Source organism: Oryctolagus cuniculus, chromosome 14 (assembly GCF_051225735.1).
Source record: "Oryctolagus cuniculus isolate XC-2025 breed Fujian yellow rabbit chromosome 14, ASM5122573v1, whole genome shotgun sequence".
Lineage (NCBI taxonomy): Eukaryota > Metazoa > Chordata > Mammalia > Lagomorpha > Leporidae > Oryctolagus > Oryctolagus cuniculus.
Window position 1 is genome coordinate 93,350,536 of NC_142880.1, and position 21,254 is coordinate 93,371,789.

The following is a 21,254-nucleotide window of genomic DNA, read 5'->3' on the forward strand; positions in this document are numbered from 1 at the left end:
ATTAACCAAATGAGCCACGGCACCGGCCCCTGATATGGCTTTTAAAAATGTGGCAAACATGCCCAGTGGAATACCGTGCAGCCATACAAAGGGTGAACTCCTGGCACTGGCAACAAGAGGGAGGAACCTGGGGACATTATGCTAAGTGAAGTCAGCCAGGCACCTGATTTCACTCATACGAGGAATCTAAGAGAGACAAACTCACGGAAGCAGAGCCTAGAATTGGGGAAGTATTGGAGAAGCCCCTCGGGAGCAGCCTGGGCTTGGAGCCAGGTCCCTGAGCAGGCCCTGGCCCTGCCGCTGCCTGTGGGACACACCCCCACCTTGTCCCCTCACCCACAGCAGTACCAGTACCCTCTCCTGGGCAGCCATGGGAACCCCACCCATCAGCACGTGCAGCGGCTCAGGCTGTGCTTTTGGTCCAATCCACTCCCCCAGGCCCCAGGCCAGGAGCCTCTGCTCTCAGCAGCCAGAGGAGCCAAACTCTAAGCTCTCGGGCTCCCAGCCTGATCCCCTTAAGCCACGAGTCATGAGCCCTCGCTTCTTCATTCGTGTCCAAGAGGAAAAGGATCAGTCAGGATGAAAAGGGGAAGTGGAAAGGATTAAGAGCGTCCCAGGGGCCGGGGCTGTGGCACAGCAGGGAAAGCCACCACCGCCTGCAGTGCCGGCATCCCATATGGGTGCTAGTTCGCATCCTGGCTGCTCCACCTCCAATCCAGCTCTCTGCTGTGGCCTGGGAAAGCAGTAGAAGATGGCCCAAGTGCTTGGGCCCCTGCACCCACATGGGAGACCCAGAAGCTCCTGGCTCCTGGCTTCGAATTGGCGCAGCTCCAGCCATTGCGGCCATTCAGGAAATGAACCAAAAGACATAAGATTCTCTCTCTCTCTCTCTCGCTCTCGCTCTCTCTCTCTCTGCCTCTGCCTCTCTGTACTCTGCCTTTCAAATAGATAAATCTTAAAAAAAAAAAAAATGTCCCAGTCATTTGCCAGGTCAGGTGGCTCTCACCCGGCTCCAGGCGGACACCGGGCCCCATCGTCAGCCCTGAAGGAGGGCTGGGCAGGTTCTAGCCACATACCGTGCTGTGTGGGTGCTCACACACATGCATGCACACACATGGGGCACACACGCACGTGCACACATGTGGTCATGTGCACACCCCACCAGGAACACCACTGGGTCCCGTGCCTTTCCCAGACTGAGTCACTGCATGCCATCCAGGAAGGAGCCAGCAAATGTGCGTTTCTCCCAAAAGTGGTTCATCCTGCCTGGGGGGCCCGGGGGCAGCAGAGCGTCACAGAGTGGGAGGCCGGCGGGAAGAAGGACCCCCAGGCAGGGACACAGCCCAGGCCTGTGACGAATGCAGACAGAGGGCCCAGCTGCCTCCCTCAAACCCCATTACCTCTAGGACAGGAAGTCCAGGCAGCACAGAGCACACCAAAAAATGTAGAGAGGAAAAATGAGTTTTCTCCATTAATCAAAGCAGAAATATTTATTTGCTACTACCTTCAGTTTTATGTAACTATTTATAGGTTATTCACCAAAACTGCTGTTCTCTTAACATGGCCATAAGCCTAGCAACCAGAATGAGGCCACTCCCACTCGCAGCCGGCTGATGGACACCCACTCCCTAGGGCCAGTCAGTGGCCCAGCTCCCCGGGCTCGCCCCACCCATGAGCACCTGAGGTGCAGGTGCGCCCTGTTTCCCCCTCTGCTCCTGTGGAACCCGGTGGCAAGTGTTTGGCGACAGGGCCCTGACGTCCGCGGTGGCTACTCCACAGCTTCCCTGTACCCAGCCTCCAGGTCCTGCCGCTGCCGCAGCCAGCCTCCTCGGTGAGTGCCAGCCGGATGTGCCGTGAGGCTCGTCCCACCAGGAAGGGCAGAGGGAGAAGCTGGGCTTGCAGAGGTGGGCTGTGGTTTGCAGACAGGGCTTCGCCCAGGGCTTGCACTGGGGCCCCCACACCCGCAGGCGGCAGGTGCAGCATCCTTGCCCAGGTGAAGAGCCGGCTGCAGGATGCTGCCCGCCCAGGAGCTCACATGGTGACCAGGGAGGAGATGGACACGGACCCAGGCCCTCGGCCCCCTGCTCCTGTCCCGCCCCTGAGGCCCTGCATCTGGGAGAGCAGGCAGATTCCTCAGCAGAGAACAGCAGGGGGACAAGGAGACGGGGCGGAGGAGTGCGTGGGGGTGTGTGCGCTCCTCAATTCCAGGTGCCCCTCCCAGCACATCAGCGCCCCCCACCCCGTGACAAAGTGGCCCCTCATCCCCTGCTCAGGTGTAGGTTCTGCAGGGGTGAGGGGTTTTGATCGCTCACTCCCCCGGTGGAGACAACAGGCACCTCTGGGGCGGCAGAAGACTCCCCCACACCCCCCATTCCCCCTTCTCAGCCCAGACCCCCACACCCCCCATTCCCCCCTTCTCAGCCCAGACCCCCCAGGGGCTGTGCCCATAGCCGCATCCTGCTGGTCCGTGTGATCTCACAGATCTCTCTTTAACAGAGAAACAAATCGCAGCCTCATTTGCCTGGCGTTTTTTAAACCTGAGTTCCAGATTTCCTCTTAAATACTAACTAAACGCACAACCTGTTTCAGGGCCCCGCCTACCGAGAGGGGAAGCCTGGACCAGCCCAGGTCTGGGGAATGGTCTGGCTGAGGCAAGACTGCCCCCTCTCTTCAGCGGGGCGCACTGCAGGGAACTCCTGGAAGGGGTCCCCCGCCAGAGGAGGGGGAAGGGCCGGGATGTGCACTCTGCCCCTGGGACCACCTGGGAACTGGCCAGGAGGCGTCCTGGGGTCCAGGGAGTGGGGGCAAGCCCAGAGCAGACGGGAGGAAAAGGTGCGGATGATTCTAGGTAATGAAGGAGTCGCAGGCGGCAGATTCCAGGAGGCTCAGAGGTGGCAGCACAGTCGCCCGGCTGACAGGTGGAACTTGAGGTCCCTGCTGAAGAGGGGCACATGCTGGGAGCAGCAGGGGTGTGGGACGATGGGGAAGCAGGTGATTTGGGTTAGGGGTTGCGGGGTTTGAGGCCTGCGAGACACCCACATGGAGACACACACAGGACACAGCCCCTTGCAGCTGCAGGCCCTGAGTCACGCGCGGGGAACTCCCCACACTGTCTCCCTGGCTGGCACGCGCGGGTGCACCTGCTCAGGGCTGCTGTGGCCTAAGAAGCCGAGTTTCGGTTTCTCACCTTTGGGGCTAAGCTGTCCTCATTGACCCCACAGCCTCTTCCCAGCTTGAAAGCTACCTGGCAGTTCTGTGGGAGGGGGCACGGACGTGGAGGAGACTCGGAACTGGCCTCACCACCTGCACCCCCAACCAGGAAAACGCCCTGGGAACACGTCGAGACATAGGCAGAAGGGTGCCGGTGGCCCACGCACTCTGGCCCACCCAGGGCTATGCCCCGCCCAGCTCCCCATTTCAGAGACCCGCCCAGGCCAGCGCCGCCCCCTCGCTCGCACAAGCTCACCCCACTGCGGGCAGCGGCCAGCCCCCTGGTGGCTGACCCCCCACTCCGGCTCCTGAGGGCCTGTTAAGGTCTGGAGTCCTCCTCCCACCAGAACGTCTGAGGCTCTGACGTCAGGACTTCCCCAGGACCAGGCTGTGGCACTGACAACAAGCCGAACGAACTCTGAGCTGTTCTTGAAGTGAGGTGTCGGGGATGTATGTATGTGTATATGCGTGCATGCGTATATTGTATATATATGTGTGTGCGGTGCACGTGTGGTATATGTGTATGTACATGTGTGCATGCGTATGTGCCTGTGTGTGTACATGTGGTGTATGCATATGTGTATATGTGCATGTGTATAGTATGTGTGTGCTGTGTGCATGTGTGTAGTATGTGTATTGTGGTATGTGCATATATGTAAATGTGTATATGTAAATGTGTGGTATGTGGTGTGTCTATTAATGTGTAATGTGTGTGGTGTGTACATTGTATGACATGTATGTATGTGTGCAGCATGTGTATGCGTACATGTATATTGTATATGTATGTGTGGTACACGTGTGGTATGTGTATATATGTATTGTGGCATGTATATGTACATGTGTGCATGAATGTGTATATGTGTGCCTGTGTGTACATGTGGTGTATGCATGTGTATATGTGCATGTGTATAGTATATGTGTGTGGTGTGTATGTGTATTGTGGTATGTGCATATATGTATATGTGCATATATGTAAACGTGTGTGTGGTATGTGGTGTGTCTGTATTAATGTGTAATGTGTGTGGTATGTGCATTGTATGGCATGTGTGTGCAGCATATGTGTACATGTATATTGCATACGTGTGGTGTGTGTATGCACGAGGTGTGTGTATGCATGCGTGTATGGTGTGTATATATGCACATGTATGTGTGTGGTATGTGTATAGGATGTGTACACATGCATATGTATGTGGTACATGTGAATGTGTGTATACATGTGTGAATGTGCATGTGTGTTTACTGGTCACTACATTTCCTCTACTCTTCCAAGTCACCTGAGGATTGGCAGAATCTCACAGGTGTGAGGGTAAACTGTGCAGGTCGGACCGTCCCAGGAAGGTGGGATTAACACAAGCCTGCATCTGCCCACAGCAGGGGCATCTGTGCGCCCCACCTGCCCTTGGGTCCCGGTGCCTGGCTGCTGACCACGGGTCACTTGGGTTCACAAGAGCTGGCACCGGAAAGCTGTGGCCACTGCATGGGGAGTCCAGGAGCCCTGACCATGAACAGCTCACTGGGGTTGCAGGGCTCCGAGCCAAGGTGGGGATCCTGCCAGGCAGCAAACTCACAGCCGAGCCACACGGTGAGGTCACAGTCACAGTGGACAGGAACCAGACACCCCCGTGTGCTGACGTCCCTCTCAAGCCCAGGGAGGACACGCAGCCCTGTCACCGGACGGGACAGGCCTCCTTTCCTCCTGGGAGTCTCCTGCTTTCCATGGATGGGGCCAGGACACATTCCTTCCCCGGGGATCCCGGGAGAGCAGGGCCCGTCTCACTGCTCCCCTCGGGCTCCAGGCCCACCTCTAACCTGGCTCCTTCTAGATGCCGGGGTCACTTCCTGTCGGGCTCCTTGGTCCCCTGCAGGCATGGGCTCCGGGGAGGCCGCACTGCCAATCACAGGGAAACCCAGAGGCCAAGGGCAATGCCCTCCTGCCTACCCCGTCCACCTGGCGCTCTCGCCAGGGCCCTAAGTCAGCCATGTCTCAGCCCCTCCAGCATAGACCCGCCCCTCCACACCCCATGGGCCCACTCTACATCCAGTCTGCTCGAGTCTCCACAGCGTGGCTGGATGGTGCCCGCCAGCCCTGGGTTTCAGCCTGATCTGGGGGCACCAGGCTGTGGTCATCCCTCTCCCCAAGCACCTGCTTCCCTAGAGTGGACGTCAAGGTCAGGGCTGTCGCGTCCACCAGAACCACCTCGGGGAGGAGGGACGCTTGCCCACGATGCCTGGCTTTGCACAGTGCAAGGCCCTGTGGCTGACGGCTCTAGAGCACCCAGGGGGCCTTGCAGCCTGCTCAGAGTTGTCACTCACCGACCTAGAAAAATTCTTACACACGTTTCCTTTCACATTCCAAATCCGTCACGTCTGAAGCTACGTTCTGATCGTGTGGTCTGCAATGCCGTCTTTCGTGGCGTGACCACCCAGGAGAGGTGGAAGAAGCAAACATTTCCTGGGGAAGCCTGCACACAAAGCATCACACCCAGCCTCTCAGAGAGCGTGTGCAAACAGCATTGGGCACATACTCTGGATCCCTGTCACCTTCACGGTGAGAACAGGACCTGTCTCGGTTCCTTTTCTCTTGCTCAGGCCTTGGACAAAGGCCAGGACCCCAACCCGATTTAAAGAAGCAGCCACCAAATGACCTCTCCCGCCCACTCCCCGCCCTGTGACACCTCTTCCACACCAGGTTCCCGGCCAGTGCAGACGTCACACTTACCTCGAGGGGAAAGCAGACTCAAACACAAAACTGGTTTCCAAAGTTTATTAAAAATCAAAGAATAGAAAAACTTTACATAAAAATATGTCGATTTTAGCTTCCACATTGTTGTCCACACACAAAAAAAATCGAAACATGATATCTGTTTATTAAACCTGTAGCGCGACCACAGTGGCAGCCAGGCCAATTCATCTGGTTCACCATGACGGACACGAACATGGAACCGGTGTCTATGAACGGAGCTTTAAAATGTGCACCCCAGGGGACACTCGCCGCTGTCCCCACAGTGGCTTCCTTAATGTGGGTTACAGTCAATATTGCTAACGCGTAGATTAGTACAGGCCTACGGGTCAGTTTTTATAAATATTCCTTATCAATAGGTTCACAATTTAAGTATTTCTTAAATATTTTGGATAACTCTCGATCACCAAAAACTGCAGACACAGTGTGCTACTCTGCTGGCCGCCGCCAGGAAACCGGCAGGGCAGGCGGCAGCTCCCGGGGAGGCCAGGCCTGCTTCCAGGCGGGCAGCCACCTCAGAGCTTCCTCGCCGGATGTCCATCACTCGGCAGTGCGGGAGCCCCGCTGCACACGGCAAGCAGCTGGCCCTGCATCTCGACGTCTCCGCGCACGGACTTCGCAGGCCGGCCTCCCTGTAGTGTTTAGCGGGGCCGGGCGGCCCACAGGACACGACCCACTCCCAGGACAACCGTGGTGCTGTGGAAACTCAGGGTTAGGCAGGACGGAGCTCCTCGTGTTCCCAACAAGGTAGCGAGGACAGTGGTGGCTGTGGCGGAACACACTTGCATAGTGTACCTGCACGCGTCCGGCGTGGGCGCCAGTGGCGACACTTCCCGCGGCGCGCCGAGCAGCCGGAGGGAGCACTTCTCGTGGATTTGCTCTTAACAGAACGAAGGCATACTGCTACAGATTCCTCAACGGAATCAACATTACTCCTTTCTCCACTTCCTAAAACTGGGTACCACTGTCTGCGCTGACGCTCAGCAGCCGTCATCACAGGCTGTCCCCAACACTCACTCGAGCGTGTCCGAGGCCACGTGCTCTGAGATCGCATTCCGTGACACCTCTCCTCCCCTTAGAAAGTTATGCTTCTGGCACTTTAAATGCTGGATTTGCTGTCAAGTTTAAAAGAACAAAATCAAAATGTTAAAACTCGCAGTCAGAGCAGGGCCACAGCTGGGGCCCGTGGCAGGGCCTGGGGCTGAAGCCCCCCCGGAGCCGCCGGGCAGTCAGCTCCTTCACTCACCTCTGACCAAAAAGCAAAGAAGGAAAACTAAAGCCCCCCAGCCCCTCGGCACGGTGCTCGTGACGATGCCCATCCAACAACAGCCGACACGATGAACCCAACTTAGAAAATACGACTCGGGAAAGGATCTGAGCTTGTTTAAAAAAAAAAGTCCCTCCTCCCTGAAATATAACTTATGTGAAAATACGAAATTAAATAAAAAATATCTGAGTTATTGCACAAATCATAAGTTGTCAATATGTACACAGAAAAACAGTTCTGAAGCTTCAAACCAAACACGAGGGGAGTGAAGACGGTGACCCCCCAACCCTGCCGGTGGACAAGACACGGCCGATGGCATCTGATCGCCTCTGCTGCTTCGACCCACGTGAGATGAAGACTCCAAACCACACGGGCCAGGGCGGCTGCCCCAGCGGGAGCCCGCCTGCTCCAGCACGCATCGGAGAACCCGGGGCGGCAGCACCGACGCCCACGCTTCGTAAGGCCTCACAGATGAGCACACGTTGTTCTTGGGAACGGACGCGACCGCCACACAGACAGACATGCAGAGTGACTGGTGCGGGCCCAGCTCACGGGCCGGGCGCTGGTCTCGGTCCGCGTGGCGCCGAGGTGCTGGGCAGCCTGGGGTGGGGGTGTGCAGCGGAGCCACTATCTGCTGAGGCTCACAGGCAGGCTGTCCCGCGTGTGCGTGTGTTTTTTCCTCCTCCAGCCGGTGCGGTTATACTGGTGGTGCCCCCGGTTGCCCACAGGGGGCCGCACACTTCCGCTGCCCACAGAGCTGTAGCCGCCGCCTTGCGTGTGGCTGTGAGAGCCTTTCATGGAGAGCTTCATGCCATTGTGCTGCTGAGAGACCAAGAGGGACAGCAGTGTTGGAGCCCAGCACACGGACACCTGCAAAGACCTCCCCTCCACCCCTCCCTGACCCACACTCGGTCCTGGGGCAGGGAGCTTGGGCCCTGAGCCACATTCATCTCAGCCAGCCGCAGGCGCAGGTGCGAGGCCATACAAAGGCTGACGGCTGCCTGTCCGGCTGCACACGCCGGGTGTCTCCACACCGACCAGGGAGGGGGTGGGAACGTGCACCCCTGAGCATCTTGGCTGAGGTCAACCTGCACCAGCTAAGAATCTCACTTCCAATGAGTTCTATTTGTCCACAGAAATAAGAAGGTGCCTCCCACCACGACCTTCTACAAACACCCAAGTGGGTGACACTTGCTGGGGGCCCCACCCACGTCCACACCCAGCAGCCTGAGTTCAGGCTGCCTCCAAAGAAGGCCCCTGCACTGTGGAATCCCTCACCAGGCAAAGCAGAGAACACATGGGCTGTCAGGAGCCATCGGAGCACAGCAAACGGGGGAGGGGCTGAGAGCCCACACGTGGGGCAGGCAGGTGCCGCCACGGTCAGGGAGCCCAGGCCCGTGGCAGAAAACACATTTAACAAGGAAACAAAAAGCAAAGCAGACTTCCCTTTGAACCTTGCTTATTTCACACTTCATGCTTATTGGTTCAACAGAAACAGGGGAATTCACTATATTACATTTTTCAATAATTTCACATTCTTAAAGTTTTCTTTTGAAAGGAAAGCAAACATAAAGCTGAATAATCAGAACACAAACTCCCTTTGTAAAATGATCCCCCTGGGTTCTCTGTGGGAGGCGGAAACCCGGGAGCTCTGGCCGCGGCGCGGCAGCTCTGGGGACAGCCCACAGGCCCCAGGTGGAGCCGGGACAAGACCCACCTTATGGTACAGATGTGGGCTGGACAGCGGGGTGGGGGATGCCGAGGGGATGGCCGGGGAGGACGAGTGGTGGACGCCCTTCAGCGTGGCAGTCCCTTCGATGCCAGCTTGCCTGCAAGGAACAGCGGCCACCCCGAGGGTCGGCGGAGGGATGGTGAACCTGGTCTGGAACAGAACAGAGGCATCCGTGGGACCCAAGGAGCACAGGCAGAGCCGCACCTCTGCCTCAGGCCTGCACGGCCGCGGGACGAAGCCAGAAAAGTAGGTAACTCCCTCTAACGGGATAGGAACATCTCATTTATCAACGTTAGTCCCCACCTCCTCCATGCCCTTCCCAGCCGAAGCACTGGTCCCTGGAGTCTGTCCCCAGGCCGGCACGTGGGCACACACCTGATTGTTGGTGGTCACGATCAGTGTTCTGGAAGGCGTGGACTGAGGTTTGCCACTGGGCATCGGCAGGGCAGCAGGTAAGCTGGCCATCAGAGGGGTCGGTGCTTGTAGACTGAACTGGTAAACACTGGGTGTGGTACAGGGTGGCGTGTCCGAATCCTTCAATCCAGCACAAAAAACAAGGTCAGCGTCTTAAAAGTAGGAAAGAAAGGCCTGCGTGGAGAGCGGGCGCTTGGCCAAGTGGTGGAGACCCCTGCGTTCCAGGTCGCAGTGCCTGGATCCAACAGCTGCCTCCGGCTCCTGCCTCCAGCTCCCTGCTAATGCGGCCGCTGGAGGCAGCAGGGGTGGATGAGTGACTGGGTTCCTGCCGCCCGCGTGTGAGCCCGGCTGAGTCCCTGACTCCCAGCTTTTGGCCAGCCCAGCCCACTGCTGCAGGCATCTGGGGAGTGAGCCACTGGAAAGAGGCTCTCTCTCTTCCCTCAAATAAATCAAAGTTTTAATCCTTCTGCCTTTCAAATAAAAAGAGGGGGGCGGACTGCCTCAAGGTAGCTGTGAGCTGTCAGTCTGACTTCTGAAGCACAGGTAGTCCACACTATCCAGATACCCAAAAGAATGCTCAAAGAAATACAGAACAGACACCTGGACTTAATGTTTTATCTCCAACAGCTGTGGAACAACTCTCCAAGGAAGTTCACCAGTTCACCTGCGAAGCTGCCCGGCCTCCACGGGCCACGGAGACCGAGGTTCTTGGGGTCCCTGTCTTGGGGACCCCAGGGCTGACCCCCACGTGCAGGCACAAAGAGCAGGAAGTCACCAAAGCTAAAGGGGAGGAGGCATTCTGAACTCACTGCTGTGGACACAGCCGACCCCGACACGGCAGAGGGCAGGGCACACTCACAATGTCACTCCCCGAGAGCGACGACACGGAGGACGCGGAGGAGCCGGAGGAGAGGAGCTGGGGGCTGGAGAGGGACAGGGTCAGGCGCTGGCTGCAGGGCGACCCCGGCTCTCGGTTCTGGGCAGGCTCCCCGCTGCACAGGGTAATTCGCTCTTTTATCTTGATCCTGTTGTCTGCGGAGGGAAGACAAAGCCCAGGTTATGAAGGGACTGCAGGCAGACGGCGCAGTCAAGGCCTTAAGTCACTGCCGGCAAGGCTGACAGACTGAATTGTAAACTGTAATTTTAACTTATATTCAATTTTATTTCATTCAATTATATTCAATTTTTCCATAACTGGGAGACATTTAAATATGGTGTTAACGTGTGTATTCGTAAATCATCTTCAACTATAAACTTAGTGAAATCTAAATACAGATCAAGTGTTTCTGATGAAAATTTCGCATCCTAGTTAGGGTGTGCTATAAAGTGCAAGCACACACTGGATCTTAAATACTTAGTGCAAAGAGAGACTGAAATGCTTCTTTTCAGTACTGAAATGTTGGTAGTCTGAAGTGAAGTTCGCCTGTTTCTTTCACATTTAGTGCAGCCACTAGCAACGCTACGACCCCATGAGTGGCACCGCTGCACTGCCCTGGACAGCACTGCGTGAGACCTCGCAGGCTGACGCAAGCGCTCATCCTAAAAACAAGCGAATTTCTCAGTCTGCACAATTTACCACCCAAGCATGACAAGGAGCCGTCTGCAGGGACAGGTCGGCAGGCTGAGGGCGGGGCGAGCGAGTTGCCCTCACCGAGGTCTGGCGATGTGTGGGCTCTGCTGCCCCACTTCTCCTTGATCCACCTGCGGTAGTCGATCACTTCCTGAGTGACTTTGATGATCCTTCCTAAAGTACTGCAAGGGACAAGAGACTGGCGTCAACACGGCACGGACCTCCCGGACAGCCCACCACACATCACCTCCTGCCAAGTGGAAAACAGGCGGAAAGCAGCTGCAGCTACCGTAATCACACCCACAAAGCGGCCGTGCCTTCTGAGGCGCAGGCGCCGTGCGTGCTGAGGCCACGGCACGGAGCAGCCAGGCTCACTTGGGGAGCAGTCCGTGACTCGCTAACTCCTGCTCTCGGCCAGGGCAGCCTGCCCCGACCTGCAGGACCACAGAGTTCTAGCATCTTCACTTCCAGCTACACACATGGGTATGGAGACGGTGGCCAGTGACACTGAATGCCGTCACCTGCACACTCTGCGGGGGCACCCTCTGAGACCCAGGAGCAGCACTGCCGCCACCAGCGCTGGGGAACCTCTGAGCCCGGCTCCCCACCTGCCCACTGCAGCTGTCCACATGCTGCGTCAAGCACTGCTCTCAACACCACACCCCTCTTCTTTGCCCTCCGTCACCCCACCACAAGGGCATCATTTGGGGCCAAAGTTAACTATTTCTGGCCAAAATTAAGCACACAGTGCAAGCACAGACCAGAACACAGAGTGAGGGACAAGAGAACGTGAGTAGGAGAGAGGGCAGGGCTGAGTGCTGGACACATTTTCACTTCCAGGCTGAAGCCGCACTCTCAAGACTGCTGGGAGAAACAGCATCCTGTCCAAAGTTTTAAACACCAGAAAACACGACCACCACCGTCAGCCCAGAACAAGCAGCCTGAAGCAGACCATGTCCAGTCCACAATCAGAGCAACTTGCCCAAGGACGACTCAAACACAGCCACCCTGAATCCCTGGACCAGCACGCTCAGAGCTGCTGAAACACGACAGCACCTCCATCCGAGTCCAGGGCAGGAAACACCACAGACAGTGCGAGGGCGAGCCCCAGGACAGGAGCCCAGCACGGCTCACCTTTCGGAATCTCGGTTGGGGTAGGACCTCGCGAGCGGCGACACGGCGTGACTCAGCACGATGTAGGCGTAGTCGAACACCTGCTTCACCTGCATGGCCCCGTACGAGCTCCGGCCAACATCGTTTCCTACAACAGAAAGCCAGCTGTGAAATTCTGCCAGGGATTCGAGCCACTGTGCCGGTGTTCCTGATCTTCCACAGAAGTGACTGTCACACAGTCCCTCGCCACAAAAACACTTCCAGACTCCACCACCGAGCTGAATCTGGCCATGGCCATCGGCCTGCACTGAAATCAGTGCCCACAAACAGGCTGCGAGCCGGGCTGGCAATGAGACGCTCTGGGGTCCCGATCTGCCGATGTGAACAGGGAGGCGGCATCCTGGGCAGAGCACGCTCACGGGAAAGCTCGTCACTCTGCAGGTGGCAAAAACCACGAGGAAGCCAAAGACCACCACAGGCCAGACCAGCTGTGAGCGCTGACCTGGGAATTACAAGTCCTCAAAATGACCCACCAGGGGCCGGCGCCCTGGAGCAGCAGGTAAAGCTGCCAGCTGCAGTGCCTGCATCCATGTGGGTGCTGGTGTATGTCCCAGGGCTCTCCACTTTGGTCTAACTCTCTTGTTAATGTGCGTGGGAAAGCAGGAGAAGATGGCCCAAGTGTGTGGGCCCCTGCACCCGCAGGGGAGACCCAGAAGCAGCTCCTGGCTCCTGGTTTTGGCCTGGCCCTGCCCTGGGCATTCCAGCCATGTGGAAAGTGAACCAGCGGATGGACCATCTCTCTCTCTCTCTCTAACTCTAACTTTCAAATAAATAAATATTTTATAAAAAAGTTAATTGCCAGCTGTAGCCTCCATGGACAGTTCACCCCAAGTGTACGTCAGCTCAGTCAGCACTAACGGAAGACAGGAAGTGCACCTCTCAGAAGGCAGCAGTCCCGGGGAAGGTCTCAGGGACTGAGACCCTGAGTGCACAGCCAATCTGAGGAAGCCACTGCTGCAGCCACCAGGTTAAACAGTCAAGAGGAACTTAATTTCTGTAAGCACAGTTTCAAATTTTCACTTACATATAAATTAAACAAAATAGGCCTACTTCCTTTCAAAGAATTTCAGGAAATACATCTTACACTTCAGAAGCCTTAAAACAAAATAACTAAATTTGAAGATACTTTAAAAATTATGCAGAAGGTGAACAGCGAAACACAGCAGATACAGTTGGGAATGACAAGGGGGAGTGCGGCGTGTGTGATTGTGTGATGGGAGTAGCCTCCACGGCACACACAGCTCCTCACAGCAGGGAGAGGGAGGACAGAGGCAGGAGCCGCACGGCAGGAAATACAGAGAGCAATGAACCTGGGCTGGCATCCTCCTCCACCTCTGCTGTCACCTGTCCACCACTGATCTTAGCACCAACAGAAAGAACAGTGCCTTCCCTAACAAATGCTCAAAAAACATTGTGGAACTGATAAACAACGTGTTTAACCCACACACCATTCAGGAAATCTAAACTAAATGGGATTTCTATCACACACAGGTCCATGAGATCGGCAAAGATTCAGGAGACGGCTGCCAAGGTCTGGGGTGGCAGCACCCTTCAGCACAGCAAGGGGCATCTCATGAGGAGGCCGTGCCCAGCTCGGCCCTGCAGCACAGGGAGGGATGAGGACACTGCCCCGTCCGAGCCACCATGCAGATCCACACATCTGCGGGTGCTGTGGTGGCATTTGAGTAACAAGCCGGCAATAAACACCAGGAGCCACGTGGAGCACTCGGCTTCCCACGGCACACGCTCCACGCTTCTGGAAGGTGGATGGTCTATGGTGTAATCAGAAAAGAACGTTTTTCCTGAATTGTGATTACAGAATGTGAACAGTTTAAGTAACAAAAAACTTATTACAAGTGTTAAATAAGGAATTAACAAAATGCTACTACGAACTCCATTCGCACTGGAGGGGCCTGCACCCAGACTCACCAACTACTCTGGGTTCCTGGGGCCTGAAATGACCCCAGCCCACCCCGCGTGCCCGGGCTGCCCGCCTCCCTCCCTCACCAGGCAGCAGGGGGTCCTCAATGCACAGCATTGACGGTCTGTACCCGCTGGTCATGGCCTTCATGATCTCTTCTTTGGCGATATAGGCACCTCCTTCTTTGATCCTAATACCAGTTTTCAAATAATTAAAATTTCTTCCGTAGAGTTCAAAGAATTCTACAAGCAGCATCCCCAGGTTTTCGTCAGCTCTCCGGGCGTCAATTCGCGGGTGCAGCTGTGAAGCAAGGTGTCCACAGTTCACGTGTGCTCAAGCCACGTTCCCAAGACACAGCACACAACAAGCCTGCCTAGGCTGGCTCCCCTGCCAGCACCATGAAACGCAGGGGCGGGGGGGGGGGGGGCACCGACAGAACCCGCAAGGCCCCAGTCGAGCGATCCTCCTCTCACCCTCACTCAGCTTTCTGAAACTGGCAGTCCCCGTGTCATCTTCCTACAAACACAAAGGCACCTGGACACCCACACGCTCCAAACGGGTAAGGACACCAGCGGCACTGGGCACAATTCACTGCTCCGGAGGCCTGGTGTCATCGGTGCATGGCCCTGACACACAACCAATAGGTGGCAGCAGCAGACTGAAGAGTGCCACACGAAACCAGACCGTGCACGGACTGACTTGGACTGTGAGCAGGGCATCAGACCTGCACCGACACTGACGGCAAACCTCATCCTGCGATCACGCGGCTCAGCACCGGCCTTGGCTCAGCGCCACGCCTCCTTCGAGGGCCTAACCCGCTACCCAGAACCGAAACCCCTCACTGCCTGAGCACCTCAGATGCACCTCGGAGCTGTCCAGACCTGTGCTGCCCACCTGTGACGACTGCTTGAACAAGTCAGATGCATGAAGATTCCCTCTCAGCCTCACCAGCCACACTGCCAGCACTCGGCAGCTGCACGTGGCTGGCGGCCATCCTAACTGCACACAGAACACGTGCATCTGCAAGGGACGCGACTGCCAGCCCAGTCTAGGAGAGGGGCCCAGTGCCCTGGACACGAGAGCCCTGGCAGACACACGGCAACAGGGAATGCTTGCAGCACAGGGCTCCGCGAGCAGACGCGCGGCCTGCAGCGAGCCTGGCTTCTGCGCATTCGCACGTCCCCACAGCACAAGAGGTGCACTCTCTTCCGCACGCCCTGCTCTCAGTCCAGCCCGCCGCGTGCCGGGTTTGGCTTCCCTCCTGCACCAGACACCCTCGTCACAGCTCTACTGGCCACTGGGCAGCATGGGGAGGCCCTGAGCCAGGTGGTGGGCCCCTAAAGGTGGCTCCCACAGGACCAGAGGCGCTCCCAGCAGGAGCAGAGGAGGAAGTCAGGAACTGAGGGTGGTGTGCGGCTCAGAATCCCGCGCAGCACCAGCAAGAGCGGCTGGAAGGCCACATCTCAGAAGGTGGAACAACACGTGCAACGAGAACTCTGAGAACACAGACGGAATCCGCGCTCACTCCTCACTCACAGACAGCCGGGAAATCGCCAGGACAGGAGTGGCGGGACAGGCAGTTCTGTCACCAGCAGTACCAAGGATGGCGAGAGAACTCCCCGCACTGAGCACGGCATCAGAGGCGAAACTAACAAGCGTGCGAGAGCACAGCCACGCGGCTGACGTCCGCAGGCGAGAGTCTGCACAGGAAGGGAGTTCTCGTCCAGGAAGATACAAATGCAGAAAACACTGCTTCACCCGAGACCACCGCCCCTGCCCGAGAGTGCCAGCACGGCCCGCAGCCAGCGTGCGACACTGAGGCTCCTGCCGACAGAGCCTCCATCGCGCTCTCGGCACCAGTGCCCGGTGCTCCTGCCGACGGAGCCTCCATCGCGCTCTCGGCACCAGTGCCCTGTGCCACCTCTCCGCTACGCACCCACCACACTCAGACTTCTTTCAGCATGAGTCACAGATGCCAAGAAAATCACTTCCTACTGTCTAGCAAGGAATGAGAATTTTCTAAACAGAAAAGAACAGTTCCTTGCGCTCGGACTGACACCTGACTCAGAACCAGAGAGGCCCTCCCTGCCCCAACACTCAAGCCAGCTACAAGCTACAAAGGCGCACCAGGAAGGCAGCACTGACCAAGAGGGCTTCACCGTCAGACACAGAAGTCGGCCTCCACCAGACGGGAGCAGCACGGGGGGGGGGGGGGGGGGGACCCAGGACCCAGGGGCAGCACCAGGAGGCAGTGACTGCATCTGGACAGGAAGCCCCCACCCTCACCCCCCGCCCCCTGCCCCCGAGAGAAAGCGTACACACCTGGAGGAAGCTAATGGCCATCAAGATGAGGCTGTAGGAGCTGATCCCACCTGTAAAAACTTCATTCAGGTCCCTCTGCAGCAGGAACTGTTTCAATACTAAAATCAAGTAAGGCAGCAACGAATATTTCTGTAAATCCCAAAAAGAAAAACAAATTCTGTTAGTTAGTACACTTTGAATAAACTGCACAGCACATCTCACATGACAAAGTTTAGTCTGTGGGGAAGGGCCACCAGCTTAGATCACACACCTACAGGGTCCACAACAGTCAGCAACTCTGCCAGCCCCTCCTAGGAGTCGTGCCTTCCCGAGATGGTAAACCTCAACTGCATCACAATGGAGCCCGGGACTACACTGGCCAGAGGCCAGCTGCTTCGTGATGGCTACAGAGAACCCTGGACACCAAAGCAACCATCGCCTTAGGAGATGGCCACTACAGAAAAGCAACGTGGACAGCAGCTGTGTGCTGCTGTCCCCAGACTCCAGCCGGGATCCCTGAGGGCATGCCTACATGGGGGCGGGGAGGGGAAGAGGACCAGGAGGCAGCTTGGGACCTCAGCTCCTGTCTGGCCTGCGCCAACTTGCCTTCATGTAGCTCTTGATGAACTCCGCTGCCCGGACGCCAGTCTCCATGTTAAAGCTGATGTCCACTTTCACTTCGGTCTCCTGATCCGTGAGTTTTATTATTGGTACCTGCAGCAATGTAATTAGAGAAGTGTGCCTCCGTCCGTCCCTGTGACTCTGCCCGAAGCACCGTCACAGGAGGCAGGTTTCTGGACACGGGGACCGGTGCTACAAGACTGAAAAGCTCACGCTGATGTTGCAAGCTCTGCCGTGAACAGAACGGTAGCATCTCTTCAGGGTTTTATTTGGAGCCATCAATGTTTCCTCTTTTGAAACTTTGGTTTTTGGTTTAAGCAGCTAATATTGTACTATTTTTATTTAAGCAAATCCAATTAATTTAACTTATATTCTTATATATGGAGAGCAGATAATCATAAGCTGGTTTTTCCAGTGGTATCACACTTTCTAGAATGCTATTTTCTCAGTGGAATGGCATTTCCCTGGTGTCAGGTGTAATATTTAAGTAAAAATGAAGAGGGATACATTCTGACTGAAGTGTGCTAAAGCAGTGTAGACATTGTAGTCACATATGTTACACTACCTTTTCAAAGAAAGCTTTAGAAACCATCCTTTAATTAAACTTTCAATAATGTTTAAAGGGAAAAATATCCATTTTTATGGCCCAGACACCTGCTATTACACTAAACAAATTTTGAATAGAATTAGTTCTAATAAGTTTCACTACGAAAAAAGAAACCTTTTAATATGAAAGTGTGACTTGATCAGCTCTCGTCCTGACTGTTGATGTACAATGTAATACTTTATCCCTTTTAGTATTTTTTTTGTTCTAGTACTATTGGTTGAACTCTGTAATTCACACACAATTATTCTTAGGTGTTTAAATTTTAACTGAAAAGTGATCCCTGTTAAATATAAGAGTGGGAATAAGAGAGGGAGGAAATGTACAATTTGGGACATGCTCAATCGGACTGGCCCCAAATGGTGGAGTTAGAAATGTGCCAGGAGATTCCAATACAATCCCATCAAGGTGGCATGTACCAATGCCATCTCACCAGTCCAAGTGATCAATTTCAGTTCACAATTGATCACACTGATAGGTCTAAGAGTCAAAGGGATCACACAAACAAGACTAGTGTCTGCTAATACTAGCTAATAGAATAAAATAGGGAGAGAATGATCCAACATGGGAAGCGGGATACACAGCAGACTCATAGAATGGCAGATGTCCTAAACTCTGGCCTCAGAATCAGCCCTTAAGGCATTCAGATATAGCTGAAGAGCCCATGAGAGTATTTTAGCCATGGAAAGCCAAGACACTCTGGGAGAAAAAAAAAAAAAAAAAAAACCTAAATGAAAGATTTCTGCGAGTGAGATCCCAGTGGAAAGAATGGGGCCATCAAAGAAGGAGGTACCTTTCTCTGAAGGGAGGAGAGAACTTCCACTTTGACTATGACCCTGTCGGAATAAGATCGAAGTCAGCGAACTCAAAAGGCTTCCATAGCCTTGGCAACTCATGACTAGAGCCTATGGAGATTACTGATGCCATAAACAAGAGTGTCAAATTGTTAAGTCAACAACAGGAGTCACTGTGCACTTACTTCTCATGTGGGATCTGTCCTTAGTGTGTTGTCCAATGTGAAGTAATGCTATAACTAGTACTGAAACAGTATTTTACACTTTGTATTTCTGTGTGGGTGCAAACTGATGAAATCTTTACTTAATATATACTAAATCGATCTTCTGTATATAAAGATAATTGAAAATGAATCTTGATGTGAATGGAATGGGAGAGGGAGCGGGAGATGGGAGGAGTGTGAGTGGGAGGGAAATTATGGGGGGGGGAAGCCATTGTAATCCATTAACTGTACTTTGGAAATTTATATTTACTAAATAAAAAAAAGGAAAAAAAATAAAATAAAAGCTTAATTCTGTTCAGTATATCAATCTAATACACAAATATTGATTTCTATCTATGCTAATAATGTATAAAACAAGATTATCCTATTCTTTTAAAGATTTACTTTCTAAAAAAAAATATGAGAGTGTGGACGTTTTCAATTAAAAACATCGCCTTCATAATTTTAAACTTCCAAATGTAAAAGCTGACTTTGTGGGTGCTCTAGGGTATCACCAGCCACGTAAAACAATTTTTCCAGAATATATAACTAAAATTTAAATAATGTACTAATTTGTCACTCATTTATCATGTTAGCTTTCATGCTTAGGAAATCATACTCCAAAAAAAAAATCTCTCTACACTCTTGCAAAACTACAGTACCAAATCTATAGTACCAGTATCGATTCATTAGCAAAAAACTTGTGATTTAGCTGCCTGATTCCCAAGTTCAGTGTGTGACCAGTGAGTTTAAAATTAATAAGCAAGGGGCTGGTGCTGTGGCATACTGGGTAAACTGCTGCCTGAAGCGCCAGTATCCCATATGGGCACAGGTTCAAGACCTGGCTGCTCCACTTCCAATCCAGCTCTCTGCTACGGCCTGGGAAGGCAGTAGAAGATGGCTCAAGTCCTTGGGCCCCTGCACACACATGGGAAGGCCCAGAGGAAGCTCCTGGCTCCTGGCTTCAGATTGGCGCAGCTCTGGCCGTTGCAGCCGATTGGGGAGTGAATCAGTGGATGGAAGGCCTCCCTCCCTCCCTCCCTCTCTCTCTCTCTCTCTCTCTGCCTCTCCTACTCTCTGTGTAACTCTTTCAAATAAATAAATAAATCTTTAAAAAATGAACAAGCAGAATGGGTACCAAGAAATGGGACCAACTGTTCATGCCACTGTGTCAGTCAGAACAATGCAGTATTGTTTCCAAGGTTTTATATTTGTATTACTAATTGATCTTATAAAAGCCTTTGCTGTATTTTTTTCTTGCTCTAAAAAATTTTTAAAAGCTTAAAAAAACAATTGTGCTTTAATATGCAGGACTCTCCACAGCGCACAGAAAGATTGGGGGTTTCTCCTCATTCACAGACAGGGCTTAGAGATCTTGAAGCCCAGATTTAAAGAGGGGAAGAAAGGGCACTTGCCGGGCGGGTGTCCAGCCCAGCACGCAGGAGGCACACAGCTCAGCTGGCAGCAGTGCCCCAGACAGCAGGGCGCAGGGGGCAGCAGGGGTCCCGGCCACGCCACAAGTGTTTGGTGATGCTGGCAGGTGCCGTCACCACCTGATGAGCTCTGTGCAGCTCCTGTAACAACTGTTACAGAGCATTCTGGAGCTCTAGACAGCCAGACATGACCTCTTTAAGCAGCCCAAAATCCAGGGACGACACCGGGTCAGAAATCCCACTGCCACCTTTGCTCTCCGAGGGCACTGTCACTGACTGCACAAACACGGGCAGAGGAGCCCCCAAAGGGAGAGCCGAGTCCCTCCCTGGTGAGGGGCACCGGGGCGCTGCTCGAGCTCAGAGCTCAGCGCTCAGCCTGCGTGGAGGCGCCGCCCCCCAGAGCTGCTGCACCCACTGTGGGCTGATGACCTGCGCCTCAGTGTCCTCTCCTGGGAAACGCGGGCGAGCGTGCTGTCTGCATCCAGAGTGCCTGGGAGCCTGGACCCAGGGTGGGAACGTCCACCCACCGGCCGTACAAGCCCAGTGAAATTACCGGAGGTGGGACTCAAAATCCAGTCCATCTACAGCAGGCTGGTTTTCAAGCTGAGAATTCTGTATGGCCCACAGATGATGTCATGAATGTCCAGATGGCCATTGACGGAAGCGAGCTCCCGCACCTCTGGCCTAGAAGCACTCGACTGCAGCCAGAGGGCCACCTGCAGTGGCCATCAGGGGAGCAGACAGCCCCTCTGAGATGGGCCTTGAAAGAGCCCGTCTGCTGGGGTCCAGGTGTGCACACCTTGTCGAACTCAGCAAGATGCTGACCTGACACTGTGCAGCTGTCAGCGCACGTCACACCATTCCTACCCCCCATCCAGAGCATCTGACAGAGGAGGCGCTGGGGACCAGGTGGGGCACGCTCTCCCCACGTGGGCGACACCAGTCCCCTCCTTAGGCTGCCGCCAGTCTGGATCTTAACCACACCTCGTAAGTTAAACCCAGCTCACAAATGCAACGCTAGCTTGTAGCACAGGTGAGCTAGTATGTGTCACACTGCAGGCATGTAACTTAGGAAGCCCTAAACCTCGGTGACTACACACCAGCTGTGGCCTCATCTTCCGAATCCCCCCGGTACAGGAGGCTTTCACGTGCAGACACTTTCTGAACAACGGAACCAACAGGTAAGGCTTCCTTTCTTGAACTCAGCAAACGGCAATCTTAAGTCACAAACGTCATGACTGGATCACAGAGCGACACACTGCAGAGCAGCA

At 54.5% G+C, this 21,254-nt stretch overlaps 1 protein-coding gene across 2 annotated transcripts in view; it reads right to left on the reverse strand.

Annotated features, from left to right (window-relative positions):
- Positions 1-5,960: 5,960 nt before the first annotated feature.
- TENT4A (terminal nucleotidyltransferase 4A) overlaps positions 5,961-21,254 on the reverse strand; it is a 41,971-nt gene continuing 26,677 nt past the window's right edge. Inside the window, exons 5-13 of one of the 2 annotated variants that reach the window (XM_051853408.3) lie at positions 16,935-17,042; positions 16,350-16,478; positions 14,114-14,327; positions 12,068-12,194; positions 11,015-11,115; positions 10,223-10,395; positions 9,325-9,483; positions 8,935-9,099; positions 5,961-8,036 (exon numbers count right to left, since the gene is read on the reverse strand). In XM_051853408.3, coding sequence (XP_051709368.1) covers positions 7,845-8,036; positions 8,935-9,099; positions 9,325-9,483; positions 10,223-10,395; positions 11,015-11,115; positions 12,068-12,194; positions 14,114-14,327; positions 16,350-16,478; positions 16,935-17,042 — 1,368 coding nt within the window. In that variant the 3' untranslated portion in view covers positions 5,961-7,844. Of the gene's footprint in view, positions 8,040-8,934; positions 9,100-9,324; positions 9,484-10,222; positions 10,396-11,014; positions 11,116-12,067; positions 12,195-14,113; positions 14,328-16,349; positions 16,479-16,934; positions 17,043-21,254 lie in introns of both variants that reach the window. The other variant, XM_002721816.6, reaches the window with a different exon arrangement.